The sequence below is a fragment of the Hyposmocoma kahamanoa genome, unplaced genomic scaffold, assembly GCF_003589595.1.
Source record: "Hyposmocoma kahamanoa isolate Upper Pololo Valley unplaced genomic scaffold, ASM358959v1 86, whole genome shotgun sequence".
Taxonomy (NCBI): Eukaryota; Metazoa; Arthropoda; class Insecta; order Lepidoptera; family Cosmopterigidae; genus Hyposmocoma; species Hyposmocoma kahamanoa.
In genome coordinates, this window is record NW_020654289.1 from 13,976,795 (window position 1) to 13,992,428 (window position 15,634).

The 15,634-nt window shown below is 38.3% G+C and overlaps 3 protein-coding genes across 3 annotated transcripts in view; 1 reads left to right on the top strand and 2 right to left on the bottom strand.

Moving 5' to 3' along the window:
- Positions 1-7: 7 nt before the first annotated feature.
- Positions 8-5,451, bottom strand: LOC113234778 (protein ANTAGONIST OF LIKE HETEROCHROMATIN PROTEIN 1-like). Its single transcript, XM_026470256.1, has 3 exons — positions 4,974-5,451; positions 2,687-3,026; positions 8-1,350 (listed from the first exon to the last, which is right to left on the bottom strand). The coding sequence occupies exons 2-3, from the start codon at positions 2,956-2,958 to the stop codon at positions 456-458; spliced, it is 1,167 nt and encodes a 388-aa protein (XP_026326041.1). The 5' UTR covers positions 2,959-3,026; positions 4,974-5,451; the 3' UTR covers positions 8-455.
- Positions 5,452-6,658: 1,207 nt separating this feature from the next.
- Positions 6,659-9,616, bottom strand: LOC113234918 (uncharacterized protein K02A2.6-like). The gene has a single exon (XM_026470438.1). It carries the CDS (start codon positions 9,614-9,616, stop codon positions 6,659-6,661), a length of 2,958 nt encoding a protein of 985 aa, XP_026326223.1.
- A 1,294-nt stretch (positions 9,617-10,910) lies between these two features.
- LOC113234800 (DET1 homolog) overlaps positions 10,911-15,634 on the top strand; it is a 10,116-nt gene continuing 5,392 nt past the window's right edge. Inside the window, exon 1 of the mRNA XM_026470291.1 lies at positions 10,911-11,296. Within this exon, the coding sequence (XP_026326076.1) occupies positions 10,949-11,296 (348 nt within the window). The 5' untranslated portion in view covers positions 10,911-10,948. The remainder of the gene's footprint in view (positions 11,297-15,634) is intronic.

Genomic DNA, 15,634 nt, shown 5'->3' on the forward strand with positions numbered 1-15,634 from the left:
AGGTCCGTTTAAACGTATATGTTATTAGCGTATGTAGTTGTATGAGCCAGTTCACACAGTATTCCGGATCCAGTAATACTATACTAATCCGTTTTATCGGATTGAAACCGCACGAGGCTTTGCACGGGGGTGCGCGGGGTGCGATGTGCTACACACAGCCGCCATTTGCCGGTTTCATTCCTAGAGTAGTGCACGTGTCCAGTGCTATCATAATCATGGCAAGCAAGGCGTTTGAAAAATATGTTGAGCAAGAAGTTTTGATAAATTGTGTTGAAAGTAGACCAGTTCTTTGGGACAAAACACTGGAGATTTATAAAGATAAAATTGCAAAAACCGCAGCTTGGCGCGAAATATGCGGTATTCTAAAGGAGGATTTTGAAGCTATGGAACAAAAAGAAAGACAAGAATTTGGTAAGTATCTATTTTATATTGTAATGGAGACATTGTTTTTTATTTTAAATAGCTTCATTCTGCCAAGAAACTGACCCAGATTCGGACACGAAATAGTTTTCGAATTCCGTTCGAACTGAATTTGCAGTTCGACCACCTCGTAGCGTTTCATCATCAGGTAGGCTATTGAAATGAAATGCTTCAGATTCGGATGTGTTGCCATCCTTTAAGCCCTCTTTTTCCCTTACAAAGTTGTGTAGAACGGTACATGCCTTAACTATCCATATAGCTGTTGTTTTGTTGACGTCTAGAGGCCGGTGGAATACTCTCCACTTATTAGCAAGAATACCAAATGCACATTCAACGTATCGTCTAGCTCTGGTCAAACGATAGTTATATATTCGCTTATTTACGTCTAAATGCGTCCCGCTAAATGGCCTCATTAAATTTTCGTGTAAACCGAAACCTTCATCGCCGATTATGACGTAGGGAACTCTCGTTTCTGAGCCTGTTATTAATGGGCAAGGTTCTGGTATTTGTAAACTGCCATCTAGCATCATTTTCCAAAATGTCGACTCCTTGAATATTGATGAATCGCATTCTTTTCCATACGACCCAATACTAACATATAGAAAACGATAGTCAGAGTCTACGATCGCTAATAATATGATGGAAAAAAAGTCTTTGTAATTTAGGTACATTGAGCCACTTTTTGCTGGTTTTCGAAGTCTGATGTGTTTACCGTCCACTGCTCCTAAACAGTGGGGAAAATTTGCTTTTGTGTCGAATCCATTTGATATATGCTCCCATTCACTCACTGTTGTAGGAAGTCGCATAAACTCGTCATTCAAGTTGTTCCATATGCATCGTGTAACTTCCTTAATAATGTTGCTTATAGTTGACACACCGACACGAAAGACGTAATAAAGTTCTTGAAATGTACACCCAGACGCTGCATACCTAAAAAAAAAAATTAATCAATACCTATATTATTACACATATATTGACTTCCCATACAAAGTAACGTTAGTGACTGTAAGGGTTTAGTTTTAGTTAATTTTGTCTATTACTGATTATGTATATGTCTATGTTTCGTAGAGGTACTTCTCTATGGTCAGACTATTAAAAATGGCTTGATGAATAAGTCTTGTTTTATTATAAAACTATAAAATATTATAGTGACCAACAAATTTTGTATGGAAAGTCGAAATTTTTATGAGAGTTTTTAGCAAAGTCGTAAATCAAAACTCATACTTATATATATAGTACATAAATAAAATAAAATTAAACTGAACTGAACTAAATTATAAAATTACCTAATTAAAATAAATTGATTTAAACATTAGTAATACTTTTTTGCTTCCCATTATTTACTGACCGATTAGTTCTTGCACTGTCAATTTGACTTATCCACTGACCAATATGGTAATTAATTACTGACAAGTCTATTCTACCTTCTTATTCGCCTTTCACTTACTAAGCTATTGACAACCATCTTATATTATTATTTACTTGCTTCAGGAAAATATGTTATAAAAAAATGGAATTCGACTAGAGATGCCTGGATACGAACATTGAGTGAGAAAAAGAAATTGAAGAAATCTGGAGCTGCTGCCTCAAATACCGAGCCTTACAAATATCACAATCAAATGTTATTTTTGAAAAAAGTTGTCACCCCAGGTGATACACACGAGAACGTCCCTGCTAATGACAACATCACGGAAACAGTAGAAAGTAATAAAGACAACGAAGATGAACCTGATCAGATTACGGAACAAAGTGGTAGTGACAGACAAAAGGAAAGACAAAATTTAGCCCCGCCGCAACGCAAGGCAATCAAAAGAAATGTGAATGAAGTAGACGCCAAAATGATTGAATACTGAATGATCAGTTAAAAAAAAGTAAAAATGAGTTTGAAGATCCCAATTTATCCTTCTTCAAAGGTATTTTGCCGCAACTGGCTTCACTTAATGGCGATCAAATTTTAGAATTTCAGTCTGGAGTGATAAACCTTTTACAAAATATTAAAAGTAGAAGATATGGTCAGTCAAACTACGAGTGGCCTCCATATTCACAAAGTTCTAGCACTCCTCACTACCACACCCAAGGTTATTTTAGTAGGCCACATCATCTTGACTCTACACCATCAGTAGAAGGTTCGCCATCAGTAGAATCTACATTCAGCCAGGAGTCAGACTTGCCAGATCTGTCTATGTTTTGAAATAAATCTTCATTTTTGTAAACCTTTTTGTCATTTTAAATTTTAATTGATAATAACAAAAATTAAAGTTCTTACCTTAAAAATATCGCTAGTTTTACTTCAGGGCACAAGCTTTTCCTCCAGTTTGTGTCTTTCTTTTTTAAATCCTTTTCTAATCGTTTAAGAAGGTCATCAAAAGTAGACGTCGTCATTCGGAAATAAGTAAAAAATTTAGATTCGTCTTCTTTCAGCTGACGCACAACAGCACCACGACAAAATCTTTGCCTTAATAGTGGATGTATCCAATAACGCCGGGGCTTCCTCCGCCGCAGACGACGATAGTACCAATACAACACGACAACGTCCATTCTCGTAGAAAGTAGGCGATACACTGAAGAACGAAAGTCCAGTAGCGTCGGATCTGTTAAAATCGGTCCTGTAAATGCTGTGTGAATATTACCTCCAGTAGCGACGGATCAGTTAAAAAGGATCCTGTAAAACGGATGTTCTATGTGTACGCGCCCTTATATGTATTATAATACTGGGTACAATTACTTAACTTTTTCAACTTTCAACCGTCTCTTGTGACCCACTTAGTTAATTTACCTACAATTTTGGTTATTAAAGCTATAAAACATGTTATCTTATAAGTAAAAATTATAAAAAAATAATCATAATACTCACAAATTTCGAAGTATGTAACCTAATAGACATAAAATTGGCAATTTTTACAAAAAACCCTTAAAGTCAAATATCTTGAAAAGGGTTAAGTTTAGGGTAGGGTGTTACATAGTCATATCAGTCAGAAATGGTGGAAACTACAAGCCCCTAAAGGATCTACGTCGACATAACATGTAACCCTGTAGATAATTGCTTAAAAACATTATGAGGTCCCATTCATTGACAAAAATGTTAACTGTCTTATGCCTGGTTTTTTTTATAGAGCCATTTATAATTAATATTTAAGGGCTAAGTTATATCAATAACAGGAGACATCACATTGTGTTCAGGTTCTGTGAAGGGGTTCTATATGCAGGTTGAAATGAAATATTTTTATTCTAAAGCAGCTCGCCTCCTGTCCTGTTATGATTTGTTTTAATATAAGTAACTAGTTTTATTTTTAAATATTTAATAAATACGTGATACGATCTGCAAGTTTTCCGATAATATCAGCGTAACGGCGCCAAAGCAGCCATGAGTCATCACATATTGATGGGAGAGAAACCCAGCCGTGAGGTTTAGTTTCATGAATAGCGCGTAAGTTTTATTCTAAATTTGTAAGTGTTTCAGTGTAACTAAACAATTTGAATTGAGATTATTTTCATATATTTACACTTGAAATAATTTATTATACTTACATAGATTTTTGTCAAAAATACGAGTACCTAGTAACATAGTGTTGCTTTTTTACAACATAGTGTTCTACACAAATTAGAAGTACACCTGCGTTATTATTCGAAGAAGTAAATTATATCTTTCTATATTTGTGCGTAGACGGAGAAAACTAAATTTGTGCATAGTAAAGTATCAGAATTGCCAGACTTTTGCGAAGTTAATTCGCCAGTTTGTGTGTGTTAAGTAGCCGACATTCGCCAAAGCCATAAAATCCTTAAAAATCAAGGAAAACATTTCTACAATTCTGCTTGCTGCTGGATACTGGCGAATATGAACTCTCTTAATTCCCCATACGTCGAAATACTCAAACCCCCAAATGAGTTATTTTACAACTCCATTCCCCACAAAATCTCCAATCAAATTTGTAATTCCCCAGTCATTTTATTAAGTAGCCTAAAATCGCCTTTTCCTATTGCAAACATAGCTTAAATGATCGGTTGGAACAGACACGTCAGAGAGGCCCACGGGAGTGCGAAGCTGCATTTTAATACGTGGATATCGCTTGGTAAACCGACGAGTGGTCCAATATATAATAACATGACAGAGTCGCGCAAAATTTTCAAAAGTAAATTAAAATGGTGTCAAAATCATCAAGACCAAATAAAAATGGATGTGATGGCGTCACATCACTCTAAATTAGATTTTAAAAGCTTTTGGAAGTGTACTAATGTATTAAATACTAAGCCCAACGCTCCCGTGTGTATCGATGGTGCCTCCAGACCAACTGACATTGCAAACTTATTTCTGCAGCATTTTAAAGTACAGTCACCACTGGGAAAGCCGAACAGGGAGTTCGACACCGAGACCATTGGGAGTTTAAACGTTATTATTCTCGCCAAAGATGTCAAACTAGCATTAAAAAAAATGACGAAAGGTAAATCGCCAGGGCATGATGGTCTCTGTGTCGAGCACCTTCGGCACGCCGGGGCTCATCTCCCACGTGTACTTGACATGCTCTACAACCTTTGCTTGAATCACTCATACCTACCTTCCGATTTGGTGAAGACCGTGGTGGTGCCTATAATTAAGAACAAGACGGGTGATGTCTCAGATAAGTCTAATTATAGGCCCATCTCCTTAGCTACAATAATAGCTAAAGTGCTTGACAGTGTGCTCAACTCATATTTAAGGAAACATGTTAAGCTACACGATGCCCAGTTCGGGTTTGTGCCCGGACTGTCGACAGAAACGGCTATTCTTAGTATGAAGCACACTGTCAAGTATTATACAGACAGAGAGACGCCTGTCTATGCTTGTTTCATGGATATTTCTAAAGCTTTTGACACTATATGTTACGACATCCTCTGGAAGAAGCTGAAAGATGCTGGCCTACCGCCCGAGTTAATATCACTATTTAGGTACTGGTATTTAAATCAAGAAAATCGCGTCAAGTGGGCAGGTGAGTATTCGGCTCCTTGCAGATTGGAATGCGGGGTGAGGCAGGGGGGGTTGAGCTCGCCTCTGCTTTTTAATTTATATGTGAATGCGCAGATTGAGGGACTCAGTAGCATGCATGTCGGCTGCTTTGTTGATGGTGTGTGTGTCAACAATATCAGTTATGCGGACGACATGGTGTTGTTGGCTCCCTCAGTCACTGCTTTGCGACAGCTGCTGTCTGTATGTGAAACATTTGCGGCATCTCATGGGTTCACGTACAATGTTAAAAAAACTGAGTACATGATCTTTAAGGCGGGAACCAAATGTCCTTTCTTTTTTCCACCAATTGTACTCAATGGTGTTCCCCTTAGGAGAGTGCACCAGTTCAAATACCTTGGACATTTGGTTACCGAAAACCTTAGAGATGATGCAGATATGGAGAGGGAGCGCAGAGCGTTGTCAGTCCGAGCGAACATGCTGGCCCGCAGATTTACACGATGTACAGATGCAGTTAAAATAACTTTATTTAGAGCGTTTTGCACTTCTCTGTACTCGTCGAGTCTGTGGATGGGATATACTCAAAAGGCTTACAATGCTCTGCGCGTCCAATATAATAACGCCTTCAGGGTGCTGTTGCGGCTGCCTGGTGCTGTTTGCTGAAGCACGCACAGACGGCTTCGATGCCGTATGGCGCAAAAAAACGGCCTCACTTGTGGACAGAGTGCGGGGCAGCAGTAACAGCATCCTGAAGATGATAAGTAGTAGCATGGTCCATGGTAGTAGGAACGATTGTCCTATTATGTGGACTCTGGCACAGAGGACAAAGTCATTCTTAATTATTAAGTACTAATATAGGCTAAGTATTATTGATAAATAAGATAAAACCTTTAGAATAACGGTTTTATTCCACAAAAATATTTGACAACAATGAACTAAAAGACTATCAAATGTAAAGTTCAAAATAGACATTAGAAACTAAAGAGTTAATATTATGACATTCTATCAGCCTTGAAAATAATCCTCGAGGTGGGCTGGTGGGTGTCGCACTCTTGCAGACCTTCGAATCTCTGGTTCGGTGTCCGCTGGAGGTTCAGGGTGGTCTATGTCTTCAGTCTCATTTTCGGAATCAGAAGATCTGGTTTCAGAATTTTGAGATGTAGGATTAGGGTCCTCCACTTCATTGGAGTTTTCGTTAAGAGCCTCAATATTTGTTGTTTCATCTACCATTATCTGACTATCTAGGCTCAATGGTGCTAAATGTCGGTTGGAAACAGTTGTCTCTCGACCGTCCTCGACCTAGTCTGGATTTACGTGCAGAAGAGTCACTTCTTCAACAATAGGTTGATACTTGTTAGTACGATTAAATTTTCTCATTAATACTTTTTCTGATTCCGTCAGCCAGGTAGGTATAGATACTCCATTCGATGACCGCCTGGTATGTGTAAACATTCTTTCGTGCGGCGTACAACAAGTCGCTGTGCACAACAAAGATCTGATACAATGTAAAGCTTGGTTTAGAACCTTTTCCCAATTTTCTATTGGTAGGTTCTGCGAACGTAGAGCCAATTGCACTGATTTCCAAAGAGTTCCGTTAAAACGTTCAACCTGTCCATTTCCTCTTGGGTTATAAGGTGTAGTTCTGCTCGACGCAATACCACGTGAATTTAAGAAGTTCTTTACTTCAGTAGATATGAAACAGGTTCCTCGATCTGAATGTAGATAAGACGGCATACCGAATAGCATAAAAATTTCATTTAAATGTTTGATTACCGTTGAAGAGTTCATGTCTGGGCACGGAAATGCAAATGGAAAGCGTGAGTATTCGTCTATTACTGTAAGAATGTATTTATTTCTCGTATTAGAAGGTACTGGTCCTTTGAAATCGATACTCAGTCTCTCCATAGGCGACGTAGCTTTTATCAAAACTGGATCAATTGTAGGTTTGTAAAATCTTGGCTTTATTTCGGAGCAAATTTTACACGACTTAGTCATGTTTTTAATTTCTTCCGTAGAATAAGGTAGATTCTTTGATTTAAGCCAGTGGGTCATTCGTGCTATGCCCGGATGACATAAATCATTGTGCAATGAATATAACTTTTCATTTCGTGTCGATATTGAGCTGCATACGCGTGAGAGTGCATCCGCTGCATCATTTTGTTTGCCTGGACGATATATAATGTCATACTTAAATGGCGCCAACTCCAGACGCCAGCGTTGTATTTTCTCATTCTTTATTTTGCTCGTTAGTTTATTGTTAAACATGAAAGATACTGATCTTTGGTCAGTGATAAGCCGGAAGGGTTTGCCGATAAGAAAATGACGCCATTTCTTCAGCGATTCGACGATAGCGTAAGCTTCTTTTTCTATCGCCGAGTGATTATGTTCACTTTTGTTTAGCATTCTGGAGAAAAAGGCAACAGGCCGAGAAGCCTGTGACAAAGTTGCTGCGATAGAATGATCTGACGCGTCTGTTTCCACGGTTAATGGTGCGTTATGATCAATTGCATGAATACTTGATTTGGCTATATCTGATTTGAGTACATTGAAGTTTTTGACTAAATTGTCGCTTAATGGAAATATCCTTGCATTAGTAAGATCGTGAACTTTTTCTGAAAAATTTGGAATCCACTTGCTATAGTGTGCAAACATTCCTATCACTCTTCTCAGTGATGATAGATCAGATGGTGGTGGTAAGTTCAGAAGTGGGCGCAAGCGGTCTGCATCCGGTTTGATAATGTTGTCTTCTATGTTATAACCCAGAATATTAATAGAGTTTTGTGAGAACTTACTCTTTTCTTTGTTGAGAGTGAGGCCATATTTCTGGGCAGCTGCCAAGAATTTCTTAAGATTTTTGTCATGTTCAAGCTGGGTCTTGCCACAAATTGTAATATCATCAAGATAAGCGAACGTTCCCTTGAGATCTTCTTTTCGGATTACCCAATCAATCGTCCTTTGAAAACTTGAGACGCCGTTTGTAACGCCAAATGGAATTCGGAGAAATTGGTATAAATTTCCTAAAGCCTCAAAAGCCGTAAAGTGACGTTCTTCGAGCAAAATAGGAACTTGATGATAAGCACTTTGCAAATCTATAGCGCTAAATATACGATATCTAGATATTTGTGACACCAGCTCCTCTATGTTTGGTAGAGGGTACGCATCTAAATGAGTATATCTGTTTATAGTTTGGGAATAATCGATGACAAGACGCTTCTTATGGTTGACATTTTTTGTGATAAGGACTTGAGCTCTCCAGGGGGACGTGCTTTCTTCGATTATTCCATCAGCCAAAAGTTTCCTGACTTCCTCTTTTATAAATTCTTTGTCATCCTCACTATGTCTTCTCGATTTTATAGCAACAGGCTTAATTCCAGGACATACATTAGAAAACAGTGGTACGGCAGGCACGGTAGCTGCAGCAACACTGCATACATTAACTTTGATAGGTTCCTTCAAACCACCAAAAGAAAACTCTAGTGAAGAGTGTTGATGCAGAATATCATGTCCAATGATGAGATCAGCGCATAAATTCTTTACTATGAGTAGATTCAGATTTTTGTACTCATAATCTCCAATTTTGGCAGAGACGCTAGTTTGTCCCTCTACTTTGGAAGTAAGAGTAGTCGAAGCCATTGAAATTCTCTGGTTACTCGGTTTCTTTTTTAAACGACAGAGATTAAAGAATTCCTCATCCATAAAACTAATTGAGCTGCCTGTATCGATTAATGCTTGGGCGCGTATCCCTTGAACGTACGCCGTTACAGTAGCCTTTCTAAGCGAGTCCGGCGATGCCGCTATTATACAAGCACTAGTTTTATTACTTTCAGTTTCGACTACTGATGCAGCAGTCTGTTTCTTGCTACGACATACTTTAGCTAAGTGTCCTTTTTTTTCACAAATCTGACAGGTAGAGTCGAGTGCTGGACAATCTTTTCTAGGATGCACGCGACCCCCACAGAAGAAACATTTTCGCTTGAAGAAAGACGCTGCTGATGATTCTTCTTCCTTTGATGAACCTTGTACAGCATTCAAATTTGAAGATTCGTAACTCTGTGAATTCATCTCCGCCATTTCTAACGATCTCGCCTGATCATAGGCTTTGTCAAGAGATAGAGTTAGATTTTCAAGCAATCGCTGCCTGATTTTACTCGAATTGAGACCAGTAATAAATGCGTCTCGAATATTATCGGATTTATTCGTTTCAGCATCAACCTTTCCAAATTGACAATCTTTCGCTAATAATTTTAGCACCTGCATATAAGTATCAATGCTCTCATCGTGCTTTTGTCTCCTAGTAGCTAGTATATACCTGGCCTAGACTACATTTTTTGGTTTATTGAATAGTTTGTCGAGTATGTCTAGGGCTTCTTCATAGGTAGTACATTCACTTATGTATGCGAAGATTGTTGGAGATACGTGGTTTATAAGTATGTCTATTTTCATACCAGCTGTTTCTTTTGTAAAGTTCGATAAGAAACTCTCGAACGTCCTCTTCCAGTGCTCCCATTCCTTGGAGGCGGAATTACCGGTTGGATCAATGTTCAGTTTATCGGGACGCAGAAACCGTTCCATTTTATTTATTCTGATAACATTTTGTGGAATAAATTGATAAATAAGATAAAACCTTTAGAATAACGGTTTTATTCCACAAAAATATTTGACAACAATGAACTAAAAGACTATCAAATGTAAAGTTCAAAATAGACATTAGAAACTAAAGAGTTAATATTATGACAATTACTAACATTATTGTGGACCTTTTTTGTTGTCTGATTGATAAATAAAATAATAAAAAATAATAAAATATCGCCGAATTGCCGTTCACTTTTTTAGTCGCCGTGCGACCCCTTGAAATAGCTTAAATGGCGAATAATCGCCTGATATGTCGTGTCATGACAATTGTCAACACTATTGCTAGATTAGGCGACTTTTCGGCATTTAGAGTACTTTGAGGGGTCGCGCGGCGACGAAAAAAGTGGTCGGCGACTCGATGATATTTAGGCTATGTTCGAAATAGGAAAAGGCGATTTTAGGCTACTTAACAAATGTCAGGGAAATTACAAATTTAATTGGGGATTTTGTGGAGAATAGAGTTGTAAAATAACTAATTTGGGGGTTTGAGTAATTCGACGTGTGGGGAATTGCTGCCGGACATTAGGAATATGAACTGTCTTATTTCCCCAATTCTCTAATGTCCGGTAGCAAGCAGAATTGTAGAGCTGTTTTTCTTGATTTTTAGGGATTTTATGGCTTGGACGAATATCGGCTATTTAACATACATAAATTGGCGAATTAACTTACTATTCTATTCTATTTTTAAGTTTCTGGCTTCTCTTGTAGAATTTTGCCTGTGTCATGTCAGTCATGGGAAATTAACTTCACAAAAGTCTGGCAATACTAATTGTCAACCTAACTGTTCGGCTGATGGACTTTGTTTCCATGGCCAGCAATAAATTAAAAAAAAAACCTAACTGTTCATGTCATTTGTTCAACAAAATACTCGAATATTTTATTTTATTTTTATAATTCCACTAGGCTTAGTTTACGTTGTAAATAAAAAGTAGTCATAAGTGCTCGTATGTAGTGTTTATGAATGACACCATCGATCGATGTAGTATGGCTTCTACTAGTAATTCGAGAAACGTGTACTATGAAGATGCTCCTCCAGAAGCTTTTGATAAAGATGAGTTCTTTTGCACAGAACGGATTGTTCCTAGAAAAATCAAGCCTCAGAACATTGTGATAAGGCTTATGAACAGGGAAATTTACGGTTCAAAGAAGCCAGGCTCACATTTCCATGTTGTTAGGGAGTTTTATCAAAATGTTTTCCCAAACTTGACTATAGTAAATGTTGAAAAGCCTCCGTGTTTTTTACGAAAGTTTAGTCCTGATGGGAAGCATTTTATTGCTTTTTCTGCAGATCAAACATCTTTAGAGGTAGGTAATCAGGAAATTGTTAAGATGCTTTGTATGAAAAGTTTTATCTATTACCTGTTCATACAAAGAATTTATTGCCCTGGTTAATAGAAGTTATCGAAACAACTTAGCTGGTATTATAATAATTTTTATAATATATCAAGTTTTTTTGTTCCTTTGTCAGTTTTCATGATTATTTTAATTATAAATTGCATAATTATATAAATTTTTTGGTCAAACCTACATCTCTAATTATGATTGTGTAACATATCACATAAATAATTTTATCCTAATGCTCATTTAATATAATTTTATTTAAAATAGACTTTTGTCATATAACAATTCACATAATATAAATAATGTTTAGTCTTAACCCTACACAAATCTCATACCTGAGAATCTGAAAATGTAATTGAATCGACATTAGATCAAGTGCTCCAGTTGTCACCACCATCACGGCCTGCTACAGTACGAGAAGTATGGAGACTTATTAAAGACTTGAAAGATAAGAAAGCACCAGGCTTCGATCTAATTACAAAGGAAATTCTAAAGGAGCTCCTTAAGAAGGCGGTTGTATTCATTACTACCTTATTTAATGGAATACTAACGACTCAACCTTATCCAGACTTATGGAAGATCTCCCAAATTATCATGCTACATAAAGTGGGAAAACCATCAAATGTAACCTCCAGAAAGACCAATTAGCCTACTACTGACGTTATCAAAGCTGTTTGAAAAGGCCCTGCTGAGAAGAATATTGTCAATAGTTGCGGTAAACAACATCATATCAGACCATCAGTTTGGATTCAGATTACAGCATTCAACTGTGGAACAGGTACATAGAGTATATGACAAGATCCGGTGTGCGCTAGAAAACAAAGAGTATTGCTTTTCTGCATTCCTGGACATACAACCGGCATGTGACCGTGTTTGGCATGAGGGAATTTTATATAAGATTAAGATAACTCTTCCCCATAGCTTTTTCCCATTGCTGAAGTCTTTATCTGACAACAAGATTATTCCAAGTAAAGGAAACCGATGCAATATCAAACTTGCACGACATAAAGGCAGGTGTGCTGCAGGAATCTGTTTTAGGCCCAGTACTATACACTGCAGATCTGCCTATAATACCAGGGGTGACTAATGCTATTTACACTGACGATACAGCGATTCTGGCTAGTGATAAAGATCCTACCAAAGCGTCACTAGTCTTACGACGTAGACTCAATGAAATAACAAAATGGCTTCAAACATGGTGAATCAAAGCCAGTGCCAAAAAATCAGTTCATATGACTTTTACAATGAGGAAAGGAAACTGTCCGGCAGTCCAACTTGAGAATGCAGAACTCCCACAAAGTGACTTTGTGAAATATTTGAGCTTACATCTTGATTGGCGACTATTATTATTATTATTAGGGTGGCTTCATTTGGAGCCTATGAGGCCCCGTGTCACTGCGACCATAAATGATCTATTGTGATCACCACTAATCATAGCTTGGAGCCAAGACCGACAGCATTAAGGAACTGAAGGACTTTCCTGGCTCCAACAGTCTTTATGTCCTCTGGGTGTGGCCTGTGCCTACCCAGTATGGAACCTCTTACGCCCAACAGAGGGCAGCACTGGGTGAGGAGATGCACAGGAGTTTCATCCGCCTCGTGGCATAATCTACATTCTCGGTTTTCTCTGTCCAATATTTGACATGTGCTTATTCAAGCCTAATGCCTTGTTAGGCTCTAGTCAGCATTCTGATGCCATTCCTGTCCAGTGACAGAGCTTTTCTACAGTGTTTGGCACTGAAGGCTTCAGGACTTTAGAATGCTCAAAACCCTTAGTCGGCAGCCACACGTCACGGGAGACGTGGGAGCTCTCGTTCCGCAAAGTGAGCTTTGCCAAGCTGTGTGCTATTCCTATAAAGGGCTCAGGACCATTGAAGGCCTCCCTAGCACCAGTCTTTGTCAGATCATCCGCTGCTTTATTACCCTCGATGTCAGAGTGACCAGGAACCTAACGCAGGACTACATTATTCCTTTCCCGAGAGTATTCAGTATAGTTACGCAGTTCTCGAAGAAATACGATCCTCGAAGTTTGGGTGACTGAGGAAAGCGCATGCAGAGAGGCTTGACTATCTGAGTTTATATAAATATAATTGTTAACATAGCCATCTTCTGGTTTAGATCCGCACAAGCAATTATGGCGTATATTACGGCCTGAAAGATAGAGGAGTGACGTCTCTTGTTCGGCTTGTAGCTGAGTCTGGGTCTCACGCCGTGTATACCACAGCCTATGTTGGGTCCCATCTTGGACCCATCGGTATACCAAAGAAGGCGACCGTCCATCCAGGTGAGACTGTTAGTTTCCCAGTCTTCTCTAGTTGGAAATTATACCTGGTAGAGTTTCTTGAAGTTTTGCTTGGGAAGCATGACATCAGAAGTCATTCCCAGAACAGGATGTTCCAGAATTGAGTCCTGGGCCGATCTCAATGTCTGGGAGAGCCATCTAGTGCTTAACCTGGTGGAGAGCCTTTACATGCTGTTACAGGTCTCCTTCTGTATGAATACATGCAGGGGAGTCAGATTAGCAGGCTCGCGACACGCTGTAGACTGCCCAATGTGGCAATAGTGGTTGTTTGACTGACTGCCATTCCAAACAACAGAGGCATATGTTACTATGGGCCTCACAGTTGCCTTGTATAACCAGAGAGTCAACTTTGGTTTTAGACCCCAATGCTATCCTGCCATACGACTACAGATACCTGAGCCATCTTGGCCTTATTGACCGTGTTAGCTACTTATATGACGGTTCCACCTTAGGGTTTGATCTAGGGTTTCCCCTAAATATTTAACTTCTGCGGAAAAACTCACAGCCCTGCCACCATGGATCGGTTCCACTAGCTTGTCTAGTTTCCGCTTCTTAGTGAAAGGAACAATAGTTGTCTTTTCCACATTAATAGATAATTCGTTATCTTGACACCACGCGGAAATGGTGTTAAGAGCTCCTTGCATAAGTAATGACATAGTACTTTGGCAGTGCCCTCGAACTGTGATCACTGGGTCATCCGCATATCCTTGGGCGTCAATGTTCAGTTCGCCCAACCTATACAGGAGCTGATCCACAGCAAGAGTCCAAAGGAGAGGAGAAATTACTCCATCTTGCGGGCTACCCCCTGATCGGCGAGTAACATGGAATAGCACATAAAAGCGAAACGAGAGGAACTCAACCTGCATTACAAAAATCTATACTGGCTGGTCGGATGAAACAGTAAGTTGTCAATAGACAAAAAGCTACTCATCTACAAAACAACACCCACATCCTTTCCACCATCTTTAGATACCGTAATAGCCTTGAGAACCATCCGAATGAATTGGCAGTTGACAATCTGCAGTTATAAAAAAAGTCTCAAAACTAAAGACATACTTCCGTTGGAATAATGTAGTGTGCACATAAAGGGGAAGAAAGTCGCGTTGGAGAGTTCGCCTGAGTTGACATAACCGATTATCAGCACATTTGCTAATAGTGGCACTGAGTGCAAATGATTCGCAAAAAAAACTTATATTGTATAATTTAAGTTTTGTTATCAATTATCAACTAACTAACTAACTAACACTTGCTTTAAATAATAATTATAGGTTATAAAACTTTGTTTTGTTTACAGAACTAAATGATTATTAAATTGAAATAAATTTGATCTAAAACATTTCAAAATGTAAATAATTCAGTTCTGCTTTTTCATACATTAACCTTAGAATAATAACGCATAGAAACCTAGCCCGCACACGCTAAGTGAGGCAAGTTAGAGGGTTCCAAACGCGTCCCAGGAGCGCGCGGGCTGTTAGTGCTCAAGGTCATATTGCACCGCGAACAGCTCTAAAATTTTTTGCTAAAAATGACGAAATGTGCGGTAAATGGGTGTAAAAATACAACAGACAAACATAAAATAGACACTAACATCGCATTCCACAAGTAAGTAATGCGTTTCAACTCATATTTTTATGTAAATATTCACATAACAGAAAAATAATTTCGCGGCAACAAGATACGAAAGTATTGCAAAGTAACGAATTTTTTTTCTCCCCATTGTGCTATTCTGTATCAAAATAATTATATTACGTAAATTTTAGTGGTGCCTGTAATTTAGATTTATTTGCGCATCTTGAACTAATATTTACTTTAATAAACATTAAATGTTTTCGTTAACTCCTGTAAGTGATTGGGACACTTAATTATTTTATAATACTTTTAACGGCTCTGCGTTCATGCTTTATTGAATAATTATTTATTTTAATTTTATTTGAATTGGAGCACATATTGCAACAAATTTACAGTACTTATATATTTGTTTCTACTATAGTGTTGGCACC